Source organism: Paramacrobiotus metropolitanus, unplaced genomic scaffold (assembly GCF_019649055.1).
Source record: "Paramacrobiotus metropolitanus isolate TYO unplaced genomic scaffold, Prichtersi_v1.0 Parri_scaffold0000189, whole genome shotgun sequence".
In the NCBI taxonomy this organism is placed as follows: Eukaryota; Metazoa; Tardigrada; class Eutardigrada; order Parachela; family Macrobiotidae; genus Paramacrobiotus; species Paramacrobiotus metropolitanus.
Window position 1 is genome coordinate 140,958 of NW_026570409.1, and position 27,203 is coordinate 168,160.

At 44.0% G+C, this 27,203-nt stretch overlaps 2 protein-coding genes across 2 annotated transcripts; one reads left to right on the plus strand and one right to left on the minus strand.

Annotated features, from left to right (window-relative positions):
• Positions 1-1,217: 1,217 nt before the first annotated feature.
• LOC129600697 (5-hydroxytryptamine receptor 1B-like) lies at positions 1,218-3,196 on the minus strand. The gene is made up of 2 exons (XM_055499256.1): positions 2,104-3,196; positions 1,218-1,358 (listed from the first exon to the last, which is right to left on the minus strand). Exons 1-2 carry the CDS (start codon positions 3,194-3,196, stop codon positions 1,291-1,293), a joined length of 1,161 nt encoding a protein of 386 aa, XP_055355231.1. The 3' UTR covers positions 1,218-1,290.
• A 3,726-nt stretch (positions 3,197-6,922) lies between these two features.
• LOC129600677 (arylsulfatase I-like) lies at positions 6,923-23,688 on the plus strand. Its single transcript, XM_055499225.1, has 10 exons — positions 6,923-7,564; positions 8,011-8,170; positions 20,178-20,290; positions 20,384-20,420; positions 20,485-20,558; positions 20,613-20,729; positions 20,995-21,130; positions 21,374-21,515; positions 22,742-23,134; positions 23,190-23,688. Exons 1-10 carry the CDS (start codon positions 7,316-7,318, stop codon positions 23,497-23,499), a joined length of 1,731 nt encoding a protein of 576 aa, XP_055355200.1. The 5' UTR covers positions 6,923-7,315; the 3' UTR covers positions 23,500-23,688.
• The last annotated feature ends 3,515 nt before the right edge of the window (positions 23,689-27,203 follow it).

Below are 27,203 nucleotides of genomic sequence, written 5' to 3' on the forward strand. Positions count from 1 at the left end.
CAGGCAGCCGTCGCTGGCGAAAATGATCGCTAAAATGCAGAGTGACATGTACAGATCCGCTGGCATAAGGGTATGGCGTTGCGTAAGGGGATATAAACCCGGATGAGCGGCTATTTCTCTCATTGTGGCCAGCACACGGATGTACGGCGAAATAGCCACTACCGGCTTAATTAATGGTGACCAGCGTGCGGCCGTTGCATTTTCTTGTAAAAAACTGCAAATGTGCTGAATAATACGGGCCACGGTATTCAACTGTATTTTCTTGGCATGAGGCATGTTTCTCGTAAATGCCAGAACGGTTGGAGCTCGTTAGCACCCAGCAGGATTTTTCTACGAAAACCAGACGTATTTTTTATTGCAGCGATTTGACGTTTTCTATTCCATTGTTAACGTCGCCCTTGTCGCTGAGAATTTACACTGATCAGTTATCATCAGAAAAATGATTACAGTAATTGGCAATTTATTGAACTAAATACAGTATTGCCTGTTTTTAAATTATTTGCGAAATAACTAGGCGCGCATTACTGTAGCCGCCCGCACAAGTTGCCCCACAGAGTGAGGTATACGGATATTTGGCCTCACATTGCTCGCTGTTCAGCGCAGTGTGTGCAGGGAGAAGGCAGCGGCCGGATCTGCCAATGGAGCAACTTGTGCGGGCGGCTACAGTAACACAGCCAAAATTCTTAATTAATTAAGACGATACGGAGACTAAATCGATCAATAACACGCGTCGTTATAGCTTTGATTATTGATCTTATATAGTTTTATACTAATTATTTTGAATTATTTTTATTGTTTTTCGTACGACTACAAGGATTATTTTACAGGTTTTCAAACTTATTATTACAAAGTACTGCAATTTATTTAACTGGTAGTGTATAACGAATTATTTTGATTAAAATTTGGTCTTTTGATCACAACTTATCCGTATGGAAACAGTCTGTGTTGGTTAGAATAGTCTTATTAGTAAAAAAATATGCTTTTATTAATTTTTATCATCCCTAATATATTTTGCAGATATAGTAATGTAATTATCAGGATAATCACCGTCCAGCGAACCGTAGTGATTTTCGCAGTTAATTTCCCCTGCTTTGTTAAAAACCGTTGTGAACAGAATACAATCTGTACACGACGGTACTTTCTATAAGAAGACATAAGAAAACACTGTTAATATTGATCATAAAATCGCTATCATCATACAGCAAACTGCGAATATTACGGTATTACAGATGAACGGAGTTCCGTCCCGAAACGTAATTAAGAAACCGTCAAAGGTCATCCGTGGAGCGATTAGGAGCGTCGACGGCCGAACAGCTGCGAGTCCATGATCAGCGTGATCCACGGGGATAGCGAGAAGCCTACACACACCAACATCCGCCACCGTTTAATAATCATATGCGAAAGAGTCGCAGGGCACTTATATTTATGCATACACATCAGTATAATCGCGTGACCGCGTCGGTTATACAGTATAATTAACGGTATTATGTTGGTAGCGGTGTCAATGAATAGACGTTAATTACGTTAGACGTTTCTTATTACTGGGATCCTGTGAGCAGGTCACAATACTGACGTGTTTTCTAATTACACGGAAATGCCGGTATTTCACCGGAAACAGTAGTCTGTCTAGCCGAATGCTCTACTTGGCAGTGTGACGTCAAACAAACGAGCCATAGCGATACAATGTAATAAAATGTAGAAAGACAGTTTTCTATTTTTTCAATTTAAAAAATATTTTGTATTTAAAAAAATTAAATAAAAAATAAGTTAAAGCAAATAGGAAAGAATAAAGAAATATTTAGGTAATAAAATGATCGACTTGTATTTAAAAATGTAAAAAATAAAAGCGGTAAAACCCTACTCATCCTAAAAATTACTAGAAGAAATATGTAGTACTAAAAACTACAATGTAGTACTAAAAAAGCGGGAATCGGCTAGGCGGTCCGCGGTTTAAAAAGCAAAAAATAAAATGAACAAACAATGTGCAGCAGGAACAAGTCCAGTGCGCATTAATTGCCGACATTTTGGCGAAACAGGGAAACGCTTGTTGTCGCAGTATACGTTAAACCGACAGATCTACATCTTATTCTATATCGTACGTACCGGTCCAGCTCATGACGGTCAGCCCGGCGGCTACACTGGAGTGCAGCCTTAAACCATGGTGGATGGCGTCAACCGCCCCGGGGCGCCGGTACAGCGCCGCCAGCACCCCGTGCACGGAGATGGGCAGGTAGAAGACGCAGAAGACCACGCAGGTCAGCAGCGCCACCTTGGTGACGCGCACCTCCTTCGGCTGCATCCCCAGGACCCCGCGACACCCCCGGAGGTGGTCCAGCCAGCTGCGCCGGCACCGCTGACACGTCCCGCGCGCCGGTCCGGCCGGCACGCGCACCTCCATGTGCACCTTCTCCGTGGTGTTCCCCTCCGAGTCCGTCACCGACACCGTGATCCCGGAGGACTGCCGGGTAAAGGTCACCTTCCGGGACAGACTATTCCGGACAAGGATGATCTTCACCAGGACGCCGGCGTACGCCGCCAGCATGATCGTGGCGCAGGACAGCGGCGGGGCGGTTCGGATAAAAACGTGGTACGCCGGAGACGTCACCGTGGAGATCACGCAGCGCCGGACGCAGCGGCTGAACCCGTAGCGCCCGCCCAGTCCCAGGAGCGGCCACACCGCGACGACGACCGACACCGCCCACGTCCCGACGATCCACCACCCGGCGCTGGAGCGCCGCGGCGGCCGCGTCCGGTGTCCGCCCAGCACCACAACGGTGAAGCGGTTGAGGGCGATGGCGGCGTGGGACACCGGGGACGCGGTGACCACCACCAGGTAGCCGAACCCGGTCATCTGGCAGACGCCGTCCGAGGGCGGGGTGCCGGACAGGGAGGTGTAGGCGTGGACGGGGGCGACGATCAGGGAGAAGAGGAGACTGGTCAGCGCCAGATTGGCCAGGAGGAGGTCGACGGCCGAGCAGGTCGACGGGGTGAAGATGCTGATCAGGCTGGCGGAGGCGGGGTGGCGCGGGCGACGCGTTTTGAGGAGGCGGAGCAGGCATAAGCAGCTTCCGGCGGCGCCGAGAATGGCCAACGGGATCAGGAGGAGGCCCAGGGCGTAGCTGGCCGCGTCCGGGCCCGTGGCGGACGAGCAGTTGCCGTGGGGAACGGACTGATTAATCATTCCCGTGTTATTCATTCCGCTCGACATATATAAAATCACTTATGCAGCATTATCACTTAATGCGCATATATACGAAAAAAATCAATAATTGCGATAATATGTGGATATAATGCAATTAATCTAAAACGGCCGATTTATTTATCGGGCGCTCCAGTAACGATTTAATTAATATAACACTACGGCCGCTTAAAAAAAGCGAATTATTTATTTTAATATATTATAACGGCCGTTGGGAGAAATGAGTAGACTAAATATAGCGGCCGCGTTGGAAAATGCTTAATTAAAAAATAATTATTAACGACCGCTACGGAAAATATCCGGTTATGTGAAAGTGTCGATTAGAGACGCTGGAAAATCTCGGCTCGCTGGAAAATTCACGAACGGCCGTCCCTCATCATGCGCTCTCGCGCTGATGAGGGAAAGCGCTAATTATGACGTCGGCCGTGTACGCCGGCGCTTGTGAAAGGGAAACTGCCAGCGTCGCGGATTCCGCGCCGCTGCTCGGCGCGCTGTCACTGTGATTAGGCCTTTTATTTCCCGCGCCGGCGTCCCGCTATTTACCACCGCTAACAGGCCGCCGCGGGCCGGCACAATTAACACACGGTCTGACAGTTTTTTTTCCGCACTCTCTTCCGGCTCACCTGTCGCTGCGGTGCTACATGTTGGCACGGCGCTTCCGTTTTTAATTACTCGCCTACCGTGTTGCCTTGTACACAACACGTTCGCGGAAAGCGCATCACGCTGCTATCGCGCATTAACGCGCAATTAGACCGATGAAGGACAGTCGATTAAGCGCATCAGCGCGGTGCTGTGCCGCTTAGACGATGCGCGGTTGCGTCAGGCCGCCTACGCGCGGGCGGACGGTTGCGGCGCTGATCCCACTTCATCCTTATATCATCCTTTACGGTTTGTGCAGGCAAGTGTGGCGCAATGCCGGTTAATCACGCCGGCGCAGGCACACACAATACCGGCATTTTTAATGCATATAGGCGTTCAACACAGGACCGGCTAAATTTATCAAACGGGTGCAGCTGTTTTCTATAGTTCACTGACGCCGTTTCATGTGCACAATAAGTGCGTAAAGTTGTTTGCCGGGTAAACAAGGGAGAGGAGGTTATATAAGGTCATCTGGTTGAGCCGCAAAACACTGTTGATCAAGTCGTCCCGCGAGGCCGCACGCGTGGCAGTTAACGCAGCCGGTGTCCCCTTGATTATGCTGGCCTGGATGTGCGTAACACTAACATTTCCGGCGTTTGTTGTTCCGCTTCCGGTCGCCTGCGCCGCGGATGAAAACCGGGACGTCTAACGGAATCTTCTTCCAGTCAAACAGTCATTTCTGTGGCAGCTTCACTTGACTGAACAATTCTACGGGAATCTTGCGAATGTGACCTTTATCAAGACGTCTTTGAGCGCGAAGATGGCTGTCAGTGTTTTATGCATCGCAACTGTGTTTTTCTTGATGGTAATGTTGAGCCGGCACAGTGAAGCCTTTGTGCATCGTTATTCGAGCCCCTTCGAGCAGCTGGAGCCGATTCCGAGCAAACCGAGCGTCGGTGGATTGCCGGCACTGTCTCCGCCGTCCGCCGCCTCGCTCCGCTCGACACTGGACCGTTTCGCCGCGGCGCTAAGCGACGCCGGTGCACAGAATCGTCTGCGGGAGGATCTCGTGGAGAGCTTCGTTAAGGCGGCCGCGCGCCGACACCCACCGGCCGCGGACCGTCCCGTTCCCATCGTGCCGGTGGCGCCCATCCCGGTGGCCTCCGTTAAGACGGCCACCTACCTCAACCGCAATCCCCGCATTGGCTGATTTGATTTCGGAATTTTTTTGGAGTTTCTTCATTTAAATCCGGAATTTTTGCTCTTTTTGTTTTGGCGGATTTTATTCCAGAAAAGTTTTTATTGATTAAATTCCGGGAATGTTCCATTTTTTAAATTTTTATTTTTTTTAGTTTTGATTTTTCGAAAATTTATTGCGCGTATTTTTTATTTTTTTGAATTTGACCTTTGTAATTATGTTGTGCTTTTGACCGCTAGTGACCTTTGCAATTATACCATCATCATTCGCTCCGATTAATTCAGGAAATTCTGAACCGAGGAAACTTCGATTAAACCGCTGGAATACGTTGTTTGATGCCTAAAGAGCAATGCAGCCAGGAAAATTAATTTCTATGAGCGCTGAACGGATCCGGAAGCGCCGGCAATAATGCCATAATGGGTATCCGTTCCACCGGGATCCGGCTCCTACGCGCGCAAGGATGTGCGATATACCCAATTCACGTCGCTGAATAATTCGAACATATGATACTGTTCCCTGAAAGAAAGATAGATATACTGCCTAAATTTTATTTTGCAGTCGTGTACAGATCTGTACATGATTGTAATTATGCTGATATTCTGCTTCAAGTCTTGAACTGCTTGCTGGAGCAGTACTGAAATAAAATCTTGACGGCCTGCGGATGTTGTTTGAGTTGTTGTCTGAGCATTAATCGAACGTGAAGTACTCGAAATTTATAAAGCAGATTTTTTTACATTCGTAACATATCCCGATATATTCATATCCGCCATTTAATAGCGGAATTAATATGGAAAGTATCGCATATAAACGTAGGATATTACCGGTATCGGTTTCCGTTCGCACCAAACAGATTTCACATATATGACCGCTTGACCTTTTTGGCACGTTATTTATATAATTTATATAGGTAATTGAATAGTGGCGGTTACGTGGAAGTAAGCTAGCGCTTACGGGGGACACGGCCGAGTGGCCTTTCTCTCCGTGTTTGTCTTGCGCGGCTTGTTGGCCTCTTCCGCCTGTTTGGCGTTGGCGCGGGGGCAGTTGTTGACGCGCGTTAATCCCGTGCTGGATCATCGAGAACCCCACTCGTACTCTGTCTAATCATTGTCTCGCTCCCGCGGCGGCTGTTCCACTGAAACTGCGCATTGTGCACCATATCTATTCCCGGTTGACCTGTTCTAATAAACAGCTCCCTGATGTGGAATAAACGCAGTAATTTTCAAAAAGTATTGATCACAACAAATGCATCCGGATTAATTCCGGCCAGCTGCGTACTAGTATTACTTGTACCGGGTAATACGAGTATTTGTACCAGTACCCATAATTATAAGCACGTACGGTAATTAATATCAACATGCACGCCAATTTGCTATGCGTTGTGAAGATTTATCGGTTGGTTATGCATTGTGCTCATGTGTACGTATATAACAATCATATACATACTTTTTATGTATAAATATATAGGCATATATATAAGTATATGTATATAAATGTCTAGATATGTAAAGCATGTATGTATATATGTATATGACATGTATATATGTATATGTATACATATGTATATGTATATGATTGATATATATATGTATATGTATATATATGTATAAGTATATGATTGATATATATATGTATATGACGTTATGTAAGAAGGTTAAGCTGTACTCTGGTCGAATAACTGCTGGCCCTAATATCGCTTTAATTTAAATGAACAGTCGCGATTGTTATCGTCCCGGCAGCGAGCGTGCAGCGACCGGTGACCTTTGAACCGGCCTCCGCGGTTGCTCGCCGTGTACACCGGAATGAACGTACACCGGAACGTACCAGGCCCGCACCGGAAGTCGGCTGTGGCGTACGGAATAACGCGCGGCACGTGGACACACGCCTGGGTATTTACTGCACTGTAAGCTGCAGATATATGGAGCTAATCAGTCGGGCCGAAGGTGAATTACGGCCCGCTGATTAGTTATGCTGGGTATTTGGTCGTGGTATGTTTTCTACCATGAGATACGTATCCGTGTACATGATCATACCTCAAGGCTGCGAATGGAATAATAACTACGAGTACTGTATTGCCGTACTTGCTACAGGCCTGGTTTTGTCAATCAACAGGTTAATTGCAATTTGGACATGCGTTGTTGACTTGCGTTCCGGTACTTAATAATCCAGCCTCAGCCGGTTATACGCGATACACCAACAGTATTAGTATAATATTGTGATTCCATCACGGCGCTGCATCCTTTCGTTCGGCCCAGGCAGATTCTCCTGTAGCTACCTCCCTTCTTAAGCGGAAGCAGCAACGCCACGCCTACTGGTACGACTACCATCTGGTACATGCCTACATGGATCCGCGGCAGCTGCATCTGTATAATAATATCATATGGGAAGTTGTGGCTGCGTGTGTACTGATCAGCGCGCTCCCCGCGCTGTCTAAACATGCAGCACCAGACTGTGGGGCTGCACGTCCCGCCGCATCCGGACAGGATCCGCATTGCGCCGCCGACGGGGCGGCCGACAACGGCCAGCGGTCGCCTGATCAACACAACCATCCCATACGGCCTAATATCGTCCTTATTCTCCTCGACGACATGGTATACTCTGCTAATTCAAAAAGAGTTTTATTTCCATATATAAATATTACACCTATAATTTATATTATATATATAAACATTTAAATATGTTTAATATTTAAATTTAAATATGTTTATTTAAATAATAATTATATATACGTAAGTATATATAATTATTATATACGTATAAATATATATTATACACAAAAAAATACGTACATATAAATATATTAAAAAATATGTACATATAAATATGCACATATAAATATATCATACACAAAAAATATATACATATAAATATATTATATATAGTATATGATATTCCTAAAAATGTGTTCTATACATATAAATTGTATATATTTATTTATGATATAAATTCGAGCGCAATAATAATCCACTGGCTACTTATAACTGTGTGGCTGTCAGTCTTCGTCTTCGCAATGACGTACATATATACATATGTACAGGGCTTCAACGACGTCAGCTTCCGCGGCTCGACGCAGATCCCGACGCCGCGCATCGACCGGCTGGCGCGCGAGGGCATCATCCTGCACCGGATGTACGCGCACTGCACCTGCAGTCCCTCCCGCTCCGCTCTCCTCACCGGCAAACACCCCTTCACCATCGGTACATATACGCCATACTCTGTACATAGAGATACGCCCATCTTATTACAATTTCTTTTGCTAACTCATAAATAATAATCATAGATGTATAACATAACTGCACATCTAATACAGTACAAATATTTTCATTCTACACTATAACTTTGTTTAAATAGTTTGTGAATAATTCTGCAATCTGGTGCGATGGTCCTCTCATTTGTATGTATTTCTATTTGTAGAATTTCTTACAATCCTTATATATCCCTAAAACTAGACGAACTAATTACCTACGTATGACCTTGAAAAAACTCTCTTAAATTATCGACCGAAGCGTAGCGGAGGTCCTCTATGTTCAGCGTTTATGAAAAAAGTGGTGTCCGTCGGTCACCGCCACCTAATGCACATATGCGCGGGTTCACTATCAAACGCACATATGCGCGCTGGCCGTATATACTCAAGCCGCAAGCAAACTATGGTGTCCGTCGGTCACCGCCACCTAATGCACATATGCGCGGGTTCACTATCAAACGCACATATGCGCTGGCCGTATACTCAAGCCGCAAGCAAACTATGGTGTCCGTCGGTCACCACCTAATGCACATATGCGCGGGTTCACTATCAAACGCACATATGCGCTGGCCGTATATACTCAAGCCACAAGCAAACTATGGTGTCCGTCGGTCACCGCCACCTAATGCACATATGCGCGGGTTCACTATCAAACGCACATATGCGCGCTGGCCGTATATACTCAAGCCGCAAGCAAACTATGGTGTCCGTCGGTCACCGCCACCTAATGCACATATGCGCGGGTTCACTATCAAACGCACATATGCGCGCTGGCCGTATATACTCAAGCCACAAGCAAACTATGGTGTCCGTCGGTCACCGCCACCTAATGCACATATGCGCGGGTTCACTATCAAACGCACATATTACAACGGAAGGCTGACGGTGAGCTCCCGTTTACTGTGGGTTGGCTACACGCCGCGCCACGCCGCTAAACAGACCGATGTTGGTGGTCTAATATTACGCAACTGCGAAACCCACAAACAGGAAGAGATCTTACTGTTCCTCTGGATGAAGGGAAATGTGCAGAAGATAAAACGAGAGGTCACGACGAACGATCGATCGAGAGGTTGCCCATGGACAAATTTATTAGAATTCAGAAAGTTACTCCATCACCGACTGATCAGCGTCCAATTTCCCATTTCACATCACACCGTTAAACACCGTTAACACACTAGCCAGCTGTGACTCATCAATCCACACAGACTGACCAATCAAATAAAGTTCTAATTATTTGAATTTAACCACAGTCGCTATATCCCCGCCGTAAGCGGTTAATTAGTGAATTAACCAAGACACAAAAAAGAGATTACAAAATCAAATACTGTTATTCCAGCAAACAGAAATGAGCAAATTATTAGTAAAAATCCATGGAAATTACCGAATTCCATTCCGTCCATGCCTGTCCGACACTTCACTTGTCCGCTTCAGAATCTTCGTCCTTGCCATTCTGTCCGTTACGTCGCTCCTCGCGCCATTCCTCTTTCTCTTTCTTTCGCTGATCCATCATCACTCGCAGGTCATCTTCCAGCTGCTTTTTCTCCATTTCTTCCTTCTTCTGCTGTTCCTGCATACGCTTAATCTCCTGCTGGTATTTCTCCGTTTCCGCTCGTAATCGTGCCAGCTCATCCAGATCTCCACTACGAATACGCTCTTCACTCTGACTACGCTGCACGTCTGCTGGTAATTCCGTCACAATACGTTCTCCGATCTTACGAATATCACGTTCCATTTCAACATGATGTCCACAGCTCCACATGTCAATCGAAGCATACTGTCTACGTCGATCTGCATACCACTGTTGTCGCATACGGTCCAACTCACGATACATATGTAAAACATAATCACGGCTCGTTTCATCATATGTACCATCCCACATGCAGTCTCCTGACCAAAACGAAATATCATCCGGAAAGAATCGGTTCGGGTTAAAGTACAAGGGCGGTTCTTCACTACGTCGGAATCGTCCTTGAATGAACTTGAACACTTGCCCGTACCGATTTTCCCATCGAGTCGTACCGTCCTTCTGGGATTCATACGTAATCCACGAAGTTGCAGCAAAACGATCATAAAACCAAGTCTCCACATACTTTGGACTGAGTGACGTCTTTATAGGCTCTGGATACGTTACGAATCGTTTCTTATTTTCCGCTTCATTACTTCGCAATAACTCCAAAAATGTCTTCAACTCTAACACGTGCCATCGTTCCGCTCTACAAGTCTCCGCTTTGTCTGGACTCTCTTCGCTTTGCGCCAGTGTGTTAAGTCCATCCGCCATGCGATTCAAATCTGCCATCACGATACCATACTGCTCTTTACGGAGACGTTTTTCCATACTCATGAATGGATGAATCGGCAAATTCCCAGGTACACCCGGTTGGATACGGTACTTTACGTTCTTCAGGACAGCTTCTCCCTGGCGTCTACGCGCAATGTCCGCTTGCTGCTGATTTGGCTGCAGCATACGCTGTGGATTTTGCTGGGTCATACGCTGCTGCTGATTGTGCATTGATTGCACTGGTCCACTGTCCGCGACACGCTGTGCCATTGTCCGGTTTTCCATCTGCACATACGATTTAAAATAAGTATCTGACTCAACATACTTTTGTTCATCAGAATAACATACATTACGATCTGCGGTACGTTGCTGTGTCTGCTCTCGCGGATCGGAACGCATCATACGTGAGTTAACCGTGGCTTCGCGTCCATCCTTGAAAGTAATCGGAGGATGTGCTCTACGCTGCTCTGGCTCAAAATGCTCCACGGGTTCATTACGATACACCGGCGTCATCATGATGAATGGCATATTGTCCCGCTCCTCATCATCACCACGATCCACGTGCGACGCTGGTGGCATACTAGTCTGCTGCTGACGCTGACCACTCATACGCTGCTGTCGACGCTGGGATTCGAGCTCTCTGCGGTACTTTTCCCGATCCCGTGCTTCCTCCTCTTCACTCCACGAAATAGACTCTGTCAGACGATCTACTTCCTTACGCGCACCACGGAGACGTTCTTCGGCTATTTCTATGTCAAGCTGATCTCCATAAGCTTTAATCTGTCGCAACTTCTCACTACGCTCTTCTACTTCACGACGCCATTTATCGCGCTTCTCCTTGTCTTCCGCACGCCACTGCTGTCTTTCCCGCTCACGCTCTGCACGTTGCACCCGCTCACGTTCTTGTTGGTCACGTTCACGTTGTTCACGTTCTCGTTGGAGATTCAAAGCATCAGCATCCTTACGCTCCCGTGCCATCTGCTCCATACGACGCAGGCGCTCTTCTGCAGTGTCGTCATTATTTCGCTCCATTTCTGTTAAGAAACAAAACATACTTTGTACAGATGCACAATACGTACTGTAGTAAGTTTACTACGAGTATTTCATTTCATTTTCTTATGAATTACTGGACAAGGTTTCGCAGACACTATACGAGTATTCTTGACGGACGAAACTATCGTCGGCTTATTATTTGCGTTATCTGTTTTAGTAGCTATACGCTCACTTCTACGTCTGATAAAGTCATTTTTGCTATCTAATACATCCGGATCGTATTCTTTATACGATTTTAATTTATCCATATGTACAGTAATTATCTGACGACTACGACTTGATTTATCCATTGACTTCAATTTGACGTTAACTACGTCTGTAATCTCTAAAATTTTGTACGGTCCTTTATACAAGTACTGTAATTTTTCAGTACTGCCAACTGTACGCTGCTCATCTTTCACCCATACGTAATCACCTACTTTGTACGTACTATCTTCACGATTTCTATCATAATTCTCCGCATTCTTTTCATGCATACGGTCAGTCAATATTTTTGAAAATTCCGTCGCAATTTGTAACGCTCTGAACATTTTGTCAAAATACTGCTTTACTGTTACGTTATCAGTATTTTCCGACTTAATTTCCTTGAATAACGTGTCTACTGTACTGAGCGGCTGCACACCAAACATTAAGTACGATGGTGCATATCCAGTAACGCTATGTACTGTACTGTTATACGCATACGTAATAAAATCTATGTAATTTGTCCAGTCATTTTGCATCTTGTTTACGTATGCAGTTAATTTCTCAGCAATAAAACGATTCATTCGCTCTACTTTGACATTCGACTGCGGATGATAAGACGTCGTAAATCTATGCTGAACTTGCATAATACGATTCAATTCTCGTACGATTTTGCTGATAAAATTCGAACCACGATCTGTCGTCAAATGCTTTGGAGGACCAAATTTTAAAATAATCTCCTTTAAAATAAATTCTGCGGTCTCTTTCGCATTCGTAGTTTTCACTGCTGCACATACGACAAATCTACTCGTGTTTTCCACAGCAACAATAATATGTTTAAAACCTTCTGCAGTTTCATGAAACGGTCCAAGTATATCTATTGACCAACATTCTAATTTCTCATACGATTTTAACTGTTGTAAGTACGCTGTCGGGGGTATATTAATCGGATTGCGCTTCTGACAATGTTCACACGCTTCCACATAATTACGTACGTAATGCAACATTCTTGGCCAATAATACCGTTCAAGTACACGCTCTAAAGTACGTTGTAAACCAACATGTCCACCACTCGGACTATCGTGCATTACGTATAATATGTCAGCACGCATAGTACTGGGAATACAGTACAATAATAAGTTCTTGCCTTTCCTGCACGCCTTTTCATCAGAATTTCATCTACTATCCTGAACATTTCTAATCGCTTCTGTTGACGCTTCGTCGCTCTCTCATAAGCCTCTTTATCTGTAAGTAACATAATTATGTTACTACAGTATATATCTGTACGTTGTTCTTTAATTAATAATTCGTCTGCCTTATTATCCATAATCGAATGATACATAGGAATCTGATATTCCTCTTCTCCACAAGGCTTTTCTACGCTATATCTGCTGAGATGATCGGCATCTTGATGTGCTTTACCACGACGATACGTAATTACATACTCGTACTCTTGCAGCATCAGTGCCCATCTCGCTAAGCGCCCGTGCGGTTCTTTTAAATTTAGCAAGTACTGTAGTGCGCTATGATCTGTGATTATGGTAAATTTCAGTCCCATTAAGTAATGACGGAACTTTTTACATGCGAACACTATCGCAAATAGTTCCTTTTCAGATACGGAGTAATTGACCTGGTGTTGGTCTAACATACGCGATGCAAAACACACGACATGCCATCCGTCGCTGTGTTTTTGTTCCAGTATTGCCCCGACTCCTATGTCGGAAGCATCTGTCTTCAGCTGCGTCTCCAGCTTATAATCAAAAGGTTTCAATACCGGTACGCTCATAAGAACTGTTTTCAAATAATCATACGATTGTTGCTGCTCTACTCCCCATATGAATGGTTCGTCTTTACGAGTTAATTTTAATAATGGTTGAGCATACGTAGAGAAATTCTCTATGAAACCACGATAATATGTTAATGCACCAATAAACGATCTGACGGCTTTAACGCTATCTGGTACTGGTAGTTTCGCGATTGCATCAACTTTACTCTTATCTGGCTTTAGTCCGTCTTTACTGATTAAGTATCCAAGAAATTTAATTTCTTCATACGCAATCTCACATTTCTTAGGAGACACTGTAAATCCCGCCTTTGCAACTGCAGCTAATACGCTATCTAATAATTCTATATGTTCGTCAAATGTTGCTCCACCTATAAGAATATCGTCTACGTAACATACGACACCCTTCCACTTTAAATGTGAGAGTATACTGTCGATTGCTTTTTGGAATGTAGCGGTTGCTCCCGCCAAACCAAAAGGCATACGTAGGAATTCAAATTGACCGTCTTGTGTTACGAATGAGCACTTTTTAATATCACGCTCTGCCATACGTATTTGCCAAAATCCGCTATTGAAGTCTAGACTAGTAAAGTACTTTGAGTTTCCAAAGCTATTTACGGCATCCTCTACGTTTGGTAACGGCCACTCCGATTTATGATATATCTTATTTAACTCTCTAAAATCAATGCATAATCTCGGTACTGCATTCGGATCTGCCTTCTTAACGAGTACGACAGGAAAACTCCATGGTGAAGTTGATTTGCGAATTACACCATTATTTTCCATTTCATCTACCTGCTGCTTAATAATCATACGTTGCGCATAAGAAGTACGATACGGTAGTTTCTTAATTGGCGGATGATCGCCTGTTTCTATCTCATGCGTTACTTCTGAACATTCGCCTAATTTACGATTCTCACAGGGGAATACTGCATGATGCTTTACGAATAAATTAACCAGACGTTTACGCTGATCGTTGGTTAATTTAGGGTTAAATTTCATCTCACTAATTTGATCCAATACGTTAACTTTAACTCCATGATCTGTCTCTTCTACGACAGCTGTAGAACTGAATACATTCTCTGCGACCACTTCACCTTCTTCCATAATTTCTGCAACACCAACCATAAGACCTTTACGTAAACGTATAGCCCGATCAGAGAAGTTAGTGATTAGTACTGCTGTTTTACCATCCTCCACTTGTACGATACTGTTACCGACCGATACGTGATGGTTAAACAGTAAGGTACCTTCAGGAAAAATTCTCATATTACCTGTGTACTGATCAGGTACATTCACTTCTAGAAGTACACCAGTTTTCGGTTTAATATGAGTATTATTACTCAATTTAATTCGCGTGCAATTCCAGTCATATTCTCCACTCGCCTCGGTTGCAACATTAACTGCTTCATCGATTACGTCAGTCTCACTACGTACTTCATTGGTGCTGTGTACTTCACACTGTACTGATTTATCTGTACTAGCTACTGTCTGCACGACGATGGGATTATCTAGTACTACTGTACTAGTAGTCTGTAATTCTTCTTCTTCAATTTTATTCTGCATACGTTGCACTCTTGCTTGTGTTTTCGTTACGTAATTAAAATTACTCTTAATATCTTGCGTATCTGATACGCACTGTTTCTGTAAGTACCGGTCTTCATACTTTTTATGTACGAAATCTGTGCTTTTATTTTCAATCTCAAATCTGAATGCATAATTTTCTTCAGTTACGTATTTAATACGATTATTTGCATAATATTGTTCCATTATGCACTCTACGCACTCCGCTTTTGATTTCATATCTGTATCGATACTAGCAATTAATTTCGAAATTTCACGTACAGATTCATACGCTTCAAATGATATGTAACCTTTCTGAGTATTGATCACTACGCCTTCACGCTTAATAAAATCATTTCCGAGTATGCAAAATTCTTGTGGTGCAGTACTTAATAACCAAAAGTCCTGCTTGAATTTATGTTGACCCATAATAATTTCACATTCGGTGTAGCACGGTCTACTTTCTTTCACATCATTACTTATGGTGGTAAATCTTAGCTGCTGCCCTTCCGGTGCTTCAATACGTTGCAGTCTAAGATCTAACATCATAGGATAGCTCATTATGCTAGTACTTGCACCAGTATCTATAAGAGCTTCTATTTCCTGTCCGTTTATAATCACGCTTACCTTCGCTGGTTTGCATGATGCCGGTCCACCGTGTACATTGGCACTCAGCTCACTACGTTTCAGCGGTACGGTCCCACTCAGTGACACAATACGGTCTACAGGAGGCTTTCTGTTTACGCGGCCATACGGACCTCCGTTTACGTATGGCGACAGTCTTTTCCCTCTTCTGACACCCAGAAGTTATCGTTCTGATTTCCCTTTTCTACTTCATCTTCATACGCTCGCTGTAGTTCTCGCTTCTTATCTTCAGGACATTTTGGCAATATAGATTCTAAATCTCTACGACTCTTAATGAAAGGACACATACGAAACCCATGCCGATAATCGAAGCACTTAGGACAAAAGTACAATCCATTATTTAGTCTGTACGATGAGAAATCTATCTCATTACGACTGAACTTCCACTGCGTGATTGGTAAATCACGCTGTCCAGGGCTACGAGAACGAGAAAATCTACGATTATCACTACGTTCTCTGTTACGATTTACATCACGGTCCCGACTTCCGCTACGATCACGGGAGAAATCTCGGCGAAATCGGTCACCTCGATCGCGACTACCACTACGTCCTCGCTCATCCCGGTTCCATCTTTCATTTCTGCCACGATTCTCATACGTACGTGAATCGCGATTGCCATAACGAAAATCATTACGAGTATCACGGTTACTATTATAACGATTATCAGTACGGATATCCCGATTTGCATACGTATTCCTGCTATTATTACTATATCGGTTATTACTGTACTGATTGCTACGGAAATCATTACGATCGCGAGATCCACTACGTTCCCGAAAAGATCTAAATTTGTCAAAAGATCTACTTCGGTCTCGTCTGTATTCATACGCATTAACTGCTTGTGCCGTACTTACTTGCATAGTTTCTTTCGTTTCCGACTGGTCAATACGTGCCAGGTTACTTAAAACCCTACGCATTTCCGGAATTGTGTTCACTTTCGCTACTGCTAGGAGCTTACGATACTCGACATTGCTGTCAATAGCTCTACGTATTTCAGCAATCTTATCCTCTTCCGCCATATTCGGATTAATTTCCTGCATTAGGTCTAACATCTCATCAAAAAATTCCTCTACATTTTCACCAGGCTTTAAGGTTTTCTGTGCCAGCTCCATACGCTTTACTTGCTTATAATCTTCCGGCAGATATCGCACACACATAATTTCTTTCCACTCTGCATACGATTTTCTGCTGTTTGTCGACCACATACTTTCAAAGAATTTGCGCGGACCTTCTTCTAAATACGTAGGCAACATACTGATACGCTTTGCTGATGACCAGTTCAAATTATCTGCTACGCGGTCAAACTGCTGAAAGAATGCTTTAATACTGTAATTCGACTTGTTTTTAAATTTTTCAATCGTATGATCTTTCGTTACGTTTCTGCTATTATTATTAATAACATACGAATTCAATGCCGAAATTAACGAATTGATATCTGTACTTGTTACGTTTTGCGAACTTGCAATATTTCTGTCAGTTTGGTTACGTTCAGTATTAACCGGTTCATACTTAATCTCATTATCAGTTGTCTTCACATCAACTTCAGTTTCTTCGTCTTCTACGTTAATAGTTCTATTCCTCAAATGCATATTTTCTTGTCGCAACTCATTCATACGATTTCGTAGTTCATTAACGTTTTCCTCAATTTCCGCATCTTTAAACTTTAACAATTTCGATACAACTTCTAGATTTTCCGCTGATAAGTTGCTTTTCAAATAATTCACTGTACGATCAATTTCTGACTGTGTGACTTTCTCTGTGCGCTCACTTTCCGAGACATTCTCTACATTCTCTATCTTTTTACCTCTACGCCAATAATCCAATTCCTTAATGTCTGCAGTTGTTTTTAGATCTTCATACGAAATTCCAGTCTGAATACAGTAATTGGCAATATGCTCTACAGCTTCATTATTATTCATCGTTACTTTTAATACTGCATTAATTCTACTGGCAATTTCGTTAACTTTCACCCGTTTCACTTGAGTCAACAACTCTACGATCTGTCTGCGCTCTGCTTCCAGTTCCTCATCTTTTGTTCTATCAGCGCTGCCTCGCGCTGTCGGTTCAGTGGTCGACATGCCGACACACGCTTATCAAACTTTACGATCTTAAGCTTACATGCAAATTTTTGCACGTCTAGGCACGTTTCGGAAAATCCTCACGAGAAACGAAAATTCTGCCCTTCTACAAAACTTTCATAAAATACAGCAGTTCTCAAAATTTTCAGATGGATTTCATACGAATTCAAACCAGAAATTTTCATAAACTTCATACGATTGCATCAGAAGTAAATCATACGAGTATGGATACACAGGATACTGTACTACGTTGAAATATCAGTTTTCAACCCAAGTAAAATGATTCTTCAATACGTAGGTTTTCACAAATGAAATCTGCTTCAAATCCTTACGATCTTTATGATAATGATTCAGGGATATTAGTGCTTACCCTTACGTTCCTGTTCGCGTTGCTTCCAACGTTTGTAGTCTGCCCACGAGATCCTGTACGCTACGGCTTCTGATCCAGAGTACTGCTGATGATCTGCTTCTACACTTCGGTCTGGGACACCACTGCACATACGCTTTGCACTACGATGCTGCACCAAAGTCCAGTCCGTCTCTACGTTGGGTTCCGAAGGAGGTTCTTTGCGATCCTTTGATACAGGAAGCGCCATACAACGGAAGGCTGACGGTGAGCTCCCGTTTACTGTGGGTTGGCTACACGCCGCGCCACGCCGCTAAACAGACCGATGTTGGTGGTCTAATATTACGCAACTGCGAAACCCACAAACAGGAAGAGATCTTACTGTTCCTCTGGATGAAGGGAAATGTGCAGAAGATAAAACGAGAGGTCACGACGAACGATCGATCGAGAGGTTGCCCATGGACAAATTTATTAGAATTCAGAAAGTTACTCCATCACCGACTGATCAGCGTCCAATTTCCCATTTCACATCACACCGTTAAACACCGTTAACACACTAGCCAGCTGTGACTCATCAATCCACACAGACTGACCAATCAAATAAAGTTCTAATTATTTGAATTTAACCACAGTCGCTATAATATGCGCGCTGGCCGTATATACTCAAGCCGCAAGCAAACTATGGTGTCCGTCGGTCACCGCCACCTAATGCACATATGCGCGGGTTCACTATCAAACGCACATATGCGCGCTGGCCGTATATACTCAAGCCGCAAGCAAACTATGGTGTCCGTCGGTCACCGCCACCTAATGCACATATGCGCGGGTTCACTATCAAACGCACATATGTGCGCAGGCCGTATATACTCAAGCCGCAAGCAAACTATGGTGTCCGTCGGTCACCGCCACCTAATGCACATATGCGCGGGTTCACTATCAAACGCACATATGTGCGCAGGCCGTATACTCAAGCCGCAGCAAACTATGGTGTCCGTCGGTCACCACCACATAAGGCACACATGGTCCCCTATTGTCAGATACATACAGAGATGCGCGCTGTCCGAACATGTCCAGGCCGCATCTAAATTTGTCTTTATTGGTCACCATCTCTTTTGATAAAATGTCCAATGGTACGGTAGCCATATACAAGTGCTGCGCTTAATTAAATTTTCAGGGATATGTTTCTTTGGTACCTCAATTTTGGCATTTCGCGTCACGATCTCAATCTTACGATCTAGCAGATAAGATTATATTGCGTTGCCCGAAAGTACGGAAAAAGTCACAGCTGCTCGATGTGACAAGCGCAATACCGGCATGGGTATCTGCGTCCTTACCTGACAGCAACTTCATGGGGTGGCTACAGTAGTCATTATTCTAACCTGCAAGTATTTCCAAAACCATATTTTACCACCAGCCCGAGTTGCAACAATAAAATTTTTGATATATGCCGGGAAAGTTATCGCTGTTAACTTCAATAGGGAGCAAGTAAAAAAATTAGGCTCGTGCACAGATACAACGTTGTTCGATTCAAGTTTTGTACTGACATGCTGCGTAATATGTTCATGGGACAAATCGCAACAAGGAGGTCAGCCCGTTCCGGTTTTGAAACGAAGAAGGTAGAATCTACACCAGATAAATTAAGAAATTGATTTTGGGAATTGATCACAATAAATACCTGTGTCGAAATACAAGAGGCGGTTCTTTGACCATATCAGGAAATGCACTCTTCGTTTTTTGTGAAAACTGCGCGATTGTTAATTCTTTGACAAATTATTAACTTTGAAGAAGGCAGCTTTAAATGGTTCATTCCGGAAAAAAACCGTGATGCGAGCACGCTACGCTTCGGTCATGCAGTGCCCGCAAAAAGCGAGTGCACTTTCCTAGTATATTTTCTGTCTTATCTTGGGTTAAAAGGTAACGTATTCAAAACAGCAGTAGCATGACCTTTAAAAGTAGCAGGATTAAAGCATTAGAACGCGGTTATCCAGTGAAGTCCCGCATTGTGAGACTCATTAAAGATCTGTTGGGTAGGAATGCAGGGCCAGCCGATCAAACCCGGCGAGCCGTGGGGATTGCCGTTGCAGCACAAGCTTCTACCGGAGTACATGCGCCGACTGGGCTACTCCACCCACATGATCGGCAAGGCAAGCCACGCTTCCTACTTCAGTTCCGCACACCGTGACGTTCTGTGCATGCGAAGACGGACATTGTTTGATGCGGTTTGAATTGCGTTGCAGTGGCATCTGGGAGATCATCGGACGGCGTACCTGCCACGTAATACGCGCCTTCATTTTTATCATCCAGGATTTCTTATCCTCATGCCATGCCTCATCTGCAGATAAACGCGGATTCGATACCTTTTGGGGAACGCCCGGCGGCGCGCTCGACTACTACTCCTACACGATGATCGAGGTGGACATTATGATTTGGTGGCTAGATTTTCGGAAAATATTATTGCTATTTTAGGGATACAATATGTACAACGGATCGGATGTGCTGCGCCTGAACGAGAGCACTTACGTCACCGACCTTTTCGCCCACTGGGCGCAGGCGCTCATCCAGGAGCGAGCGGCCGCCCAAAAGGTCACCAGATTAGCCTCATTACATGCATTTTGTATCCTTCTTTTTTCTTGTAAATTTTCGTAATTTGTTTATTTGTTTAATTTTGTTTTTGAAACTTTCTTTTTTCAAATTAGACTTTTATTTTAACATTTTCGTTTGGTTTTATTTCGTGCATTCTATATACAGTATTTTTTTAATTTATTTTAACTTTATTTTAAATTTATTTATTTTCAGTTGCACAATTTCACTGCGGTTTAACGTTCACGTTAATTATTGCACTTTGCAGCCCTTCTTTCTGTACTTCGCCCCAAACGGCCCCCGCGGCAGCCTTAACCGCACCGACACACTGCAGACGGCGCCCAAGTACCTGAACCGGCCTTCCGTCCAGGCCATCGCCCATCCGGAGCGCCGCAAATACGCAGGTGGGTCCGTGTCAAATGACGGTACATGTATATATGCTTTAAACAGCAAATTTCTATGCAAATACAACGGGGAAACGCGATTTGTGTAATGGGTACGATCCGCGATCAGGATAGCACAGAGGAAGTGTTTCTTTTGTACGAGTAAATGCTGTTTTGTTCTGGTGCATAGTATGCACTCGTACCAGGATACTTATTAAACGTTCGTACGGTGTTTATTCCAAAAATGCGCTTTTCCTCCTGTAGCGATGATGCAGGCGGTGGATGACGCCGTCGGCACCATCCACGACGCCATCAGCGACGCTGGGATCCTTCACAACACCATCGTATGGTTCCTCTCCGATAATGGCGGCCCGCTGCCACAACCCGGCACTTTCAGTATCGTCGCGTATGTAATTTATTTATTTTTAATTTCATCTAACTTAATTTCACGTTATGTACATATAAATTATTAATTTATATGTTTATACGAATTATTAATTTATCAGCGCAATTTTGTTATAACTGTTTCCGCTTTTTTTCCTTTAACGAAAACTTTTACTAAATAATAAATTTCTAAGCGAAATGACTGCGCGCGAGAGTTTTTTGCTCGCGCAAATTCAAGTAGCTCCGCAAGCGAGTTAAAGAAATCATCGATTTGTTAACTAGCAGTACAGGCATATGCTATAAGTATTAAGGGAAATGGCCCGGTACATAGCGTCGAAAATGGGATACATACATTAAAACTTTCGCTTTCGCGCACTCTGAATCACTTTTTTTTTAATACTTTATGTCATTCTAAAGCTGAATGATTTGTATACATTGTTCTGAAAACCGTTTGCGCGCGCAACATCCGGTTGCCGAGATATAGCGTACTAAAATGGGAGAAATGGGAGCACGCGCACTCCCATTATTGACGCTATGTACCGGGCCATTGTCCTTAATCAAGGCCAAATAATAATCATCTACTGTTCGAATAATTTCTTGAATACATATCGGTACTGTGTATAAGCCGGCATAGTTTCTTTTTCAATGAGGCATAATTAAGGTACTAAAAGGATACTCTTAAAGCATCTCAAATGGAATTCCTTACTCAGCGCTTCCAGGCAGCAAACGACTGTTCAGGCTCGAAAAAGAAAGAAAGGTCACGAAGCAGCTGTGATTACGATTACCAGAATCGAGAAGCACCAGTTTACTTTGCGGCCAGATCGCAGGCCTAATTTATTAGAGCGACATCCCGTACGAACGGAAGAAGAAACAAAACTAACAACAGGTTTTAGAAACAGAATAGGCAGCTTCCGATGTCTAGTCATACTATATATGCTCATGGCAAGCTGGTCAGGACAGATAGCCACACATGAATCGACATGATGAACCGCTAAAACAACATTCATTCGTTTTACCTACCGCAGGCTACCGGTATTCGTAACGGTTACAATTGCAAATTTTATACTCTCGCGCGTAGACCTGACCTTTAATAAATTATTTTCTGTAGATTGTACATTTTGTAATAAATCTGATTATTTATTACGGTATATTTGCCTTATTGGGTTCAAACTGCTTCCTCATCTAAATTTTGTTTAGTTATCTAGTTTGTTTGAAAAGCTCTTAAAGGTCATCGTATTGTTTTCACAGGCCGGCGAGTAACTGGCCCCTGCGCGGCGTCAAGCAGACACTGTTCGAGGGCGGCGTCCGCGTGGCGGCCTTCGTGTGGGGCGGCCCATACAATGCGGTGGCCGGCGGGAGCCTGTACGATCACCCGATGCACCTGACGGACCTCCTGCCCACGCTGGTGGCATCCACCCACGTTCCGGAACTCGCCGACGAGCACCACGATAACTACATATTAGCCAACACATCCACGCACGGGTATAACCATTGGGACTACATTTTGACGGGCCGCGCAGGGCCCCGGCACGTGACGCCGCTGGACATCAACCACAACGAGAGCCGCTTCGGCCTCATCGCGGGGCGGTACAAGGTGGTCACCGGAAATTACTCCAACGGCTCGCGGGAGTCGAATAAATGGTTGGAGCGTTTTTTTCGCTCGTCTGGCTCGTGTGTGGTCAATTTCGTTGTTTAGGATCCGGCCGTTTGGGACCAGCGACGCGGACCCGCAGCAAATAGAGACACGGGAACGCGTGCACTGCCACCACCCCGAGGGGCGGGAGCAGGCGCCCTGCAGTCCGGAAAAAGAGGTGTGCCTCTTCGATCTGCTGGACGATCCATGTGAGACGAATAACCTGGCGGGCGCCCGCCCGGAAGTCCTGGAGGAGCTCATGGAGCACGTCCGCCGCTGGAACGCCAGCTATCATCCGGTCATCTGGTTGGACGTCGACCCGGGCTCCGACCCGGCGCTGCACGGCGGAGTGTGGCGACCGTGGAAAGATTAAACGCATACTTAATTTGCTGCCCTGTACTCTGTATATTTATTGTGGAATCAGTAATACGATCTAGATACGTAAATAAATAGAAGTTACGCTGAATATTTTTTATTATCGATAAATATCCAATATAAAGAAAACGATCGCGATAAATAAAACGCGATAAATAAATCTCGGCAGTCGAATTAATCAATAGAGTAGGGGAGCCTGTACAAAAACACTTTAATCAGACTACTGAATCGGTTCTGTATACGAGTATCTGCTACTGCAGTTAAATTATATGTATTCATACTTCGTGTATTTGCTTCGTCGCAAAAGAACATGTTACCAAATTCGTGTACATGCACGAAAACGTTTACTTTCGCGCACTCCCAAACACATTTTTGTTTTGGTTTATGACATTCTTTAGGCGGACGATTTGTTCACAGTGACGTGAAAACCGCTTGTGCGCGCAACATCCGGTTCGGGAGTTATGGCTATTAGAAAACTCCAAAAAGTTTAAATGCATTCAGGTGTACCAAAAGTCTCATTATGGATGGATCTCCTTCAAATTTTGCACATAAATGCACATAACCATGAAGATCGCTTTTACACCGATCCAGAGCTTCATGATTTTTTTCAAATTTTAAACGAATTTTAAAATTTTTGAAATTCATTTTAAAATTTAAAAAACATGCTAGAACAGTGGATCGGTGCAAAAACGATCTCCATGGCCATGTGCATTTACGTGCAAAATTTGAAGGAGATCGCTCCATAATGAGACTTTTGGTACACCTGAATGCATTTAAACTTTTGGATTTTCCAACAGCCATAACTCCCGAACCGGATGTTGCGCGCACAAACGGTTTTCATGCCCGTGTATACAAATCATCTGGATACAGAATGTCATAAAACAAGAAAAAAAGCGTTTGAGAGAGCGCGAAAGTGAAAGATTTCGTGCATGTACACGACTTTGGTACCATGTACCGGGCCACTTCCCTTAACTTTCGCGGGTATTGTGGTTTCTTGAAATGTTTTTTAGGTTTTCTTAGGTATCTTAAACTTCTTAAATTATTGTTTGGTTATTCTTAAATTTCTTAGGTTTTCTAGGTTTTTCTCATCGTTGTTGGGATTTGTACTTTCTTGGCTTCCTTAATTTTTTCTTAGTTAATTTCTTTTGGGTTCCTGAATTTTTTCCTGGTTTTCCTAATTTTCCTAATTTTCCTGACTAGTTATTAAAGCAATGTTCAAACTACAACATATCGTACAAGACCGTTGTGTACTTTGTATGATATCGTGATTGGTGGGTCTCGACAGAGCTCTGTTAAAATAATATCCAGAGCATACATTGCAAATGCATCCAAATACATCTGAAATGTTTCCAGAAACTAAAAGTTTCTTCAAAATTTCGATCGGCGCATTCATACTTAGAAGAAGTTGTCTGTCAGATATTGTACATATTTCGGTGGAATTCATACTCTAGAGACAAATGTTTGTATTTCGCATGTATTTTGCTGTACGCGACCAGACGTCTTGCGTCAAAATGTCGCAAAGTTGAAATGTCTCACTGCAAATTGTCCCAAACCGAAGCGTCCCAGCGTCAAAATGTCCCGCGGCGAAATGTCACACTCCCAATTTGTCCGCGTGCGACCTAGTTGCAACTTGCAAAAGGAGATTAATTTATTCGGAATAATAACAACACCATAAGCTGTGCACAGTTATTGTTATTGCTGGTCGCAATACGAACAGATATTCTGCACGAGGTGGCACAGTTAAAAGGGAAGCCAGCAATGTACAGCACCGTACAAGCATTGTCTACAAAAAGCCCTCTACGGGCGGTAACAAAGATTAAGAACGGCGCCACCTGGGGAAAACGTGCTACAGATAATATAAAATTTATTACTGGAACTCGTACGGTATACGCTAATTCTTTGGCGGGTTGTACCACTTGTAGGTCATCAACGACATACAATAGAATGTGATCGGCATCCATCACACGTTGATAACGGTCTTGAAGTGTACCTAAACGGCTGCCCTCATTGGATTTATGCCGATTGGACAAGCCACGTACTCGGAGCGGCGGACATGGGTGCGCAGCCAGCAGCCGACCCATGCCTTCCGGGATTTGGCCTCCTCCTTTATATGCTGATGGTCAGCGTGCTGGCGCCGAAAGGATCGGCAGCGGGGGCACCCGACGTGTTGAAAAATTGAAGGTGGCGCTGTCGTTGGTTAGACCGGGGATGTGCACGCCGAGGAGAGAGGGATAGGGCGCCATCACGAAGTCGCCGTCGTACTTGAAGATGAAGTTGGGCGCGCGCCGGTGTCTGGCTGCAGTCGACGCTCGCTCCCGCTGCACGTCATGGAGAAGCTCCACCGCGGTGCAGACACATTGCGCAGAGGCGGGACGTTCACAGAATTCGCGGGCGCGCAGCTTCTGCTGTAGGTATTGCGTGTGCAGAAGGCAAAGGTCACCGTCGCCATGACGGGGCAGGAGGCACTTTTCAACGTACAAAGATAAATTATTATTGATGGATGGTGAGCAGCATTTTAATTTATTCTTCCGGTCGTGAACAATAATTTTAAAACATTCGGTAGTAATGCTTAAAATATAGTATTAGTATAGTATTTAATACAATAGCCAAAACGTTATAAATAAACGTTATAAATAAACGCCGGTCTTCGCTGCACACTGCACAGTCTAATCCGTCGCTGGGAGACTGGCCAAATTGACCAGTCCTTTGACATCAGTTCTGGTTGATAATACAGTAAACATTGTAGTACGTTGTGCGTAATACGCTGGTCAAGCTGGTAAGTAATACTCGTATATAGCTGAAACTTCAGCTTTAAAACAGCAACCCATGTTACCCAGGTCTTTCCGGCTGACAGATGAAGGGAAGTGGGCCGGTACATGGTACCAAATTCGTGTACATGCACGAAAACTTTCACTTACGCGCACTCCCAAACACATTTTTGTTTCGGTTTATGACATTCTGAAGCCAGAAGATTTGTATACACGGGCGAGAAAACCGTTTGTGCGCGAAACATCCGGTTGGGAGTTACGGCTGTTAGAAAATTCCAAAAAGTTTGAATGCATTCAGGTGTACCAAAAGTCTCTGACTCACCGATCTGACTCAAATTTTGCACGTAAATGCACATAACCACGAAGAACGTTTTTACACCCATCCACTGTTCTAACATGTTTTTCAAATTTTAAAATGAATTTCAAAAATTTTAAATTTCATTTTAAAATTTTAAAAAAATCATGGAAATCTAAGTCGGTGTAAAAAACGATCTTCATGGACATGTGCATTTACGTGCAAAATTTGAGTCAGATCGGTCCATAATGAGACTTTTGGTACACTTGAATGCGTTTAATTTAATTACTTTTGGAATTTTCTAACCGCCATAACTTCCGAACCGGATGTTGCGCGCACAAACGGTTTTCACAACACTGTATACAAACCTTCTGGCTACGGAATGTCATAAACCGCAACAAAAATGTGTTTGGGAGTGCGCGAAAGTAGTTTTCGTGCATGTGCACGAATTTGGCACCATGTACCGGGCCACTTCCCTGAAGTCTGCAACTGTATTAATTACAGCTCATTTGGAAATTTTTATATAATGTGCAGAAATGCGGTTCACAGAAAACACGTATTTATCTGCCGAAGGGTCTTCGAAACGGGATGCGGCGATAGAAGAGCATCGACAGAATGCCGGCAAGCAAGCGCCGTGTG

What these genes read in the sequence shown, in the direction of transcription:
- LOC129600697 (XM_055499256.1), bottom strand. Translation starts at nt 3,196, where the DNA reads ATGAATAACACGGGAATGATTAATCAGTCCGTTCCCCACGGCAACTGC. An exon ending in GACCGTCATGAGCTGGACCG is followed by an intron (nt 1,359 to 2,103) that starts GTACGTACGATA and finishes TGGTGTGTGTAG; the next exon opens with GCTTCTCGCTATCCCCGTGG.
- LOC129600677 (XM_055499225.1), top strand. Translation starts at nt 7,316, where the DNA reads ATGGATCCGCGGCAGCTGCATCTGTATAATAATATCATATGGGAAGTT. An exon ending in CAAACACCCCTTCACCATCG is followed by an intron (nt 8,171 to 20,177) that starts GTACATATACGC and finishes TCTGTTGGGTAG; the next exon opens with GAATGCAGGGCCAGCCGATC. An exon ending in ACTCCTACACGATGATCGAG is followed by an intron (nt 20,559 to 20,612) that starts GTGGACATTATG and finishes TTGCTATTTTAG; the next exon opens with GGATACAATATGTACAACGG.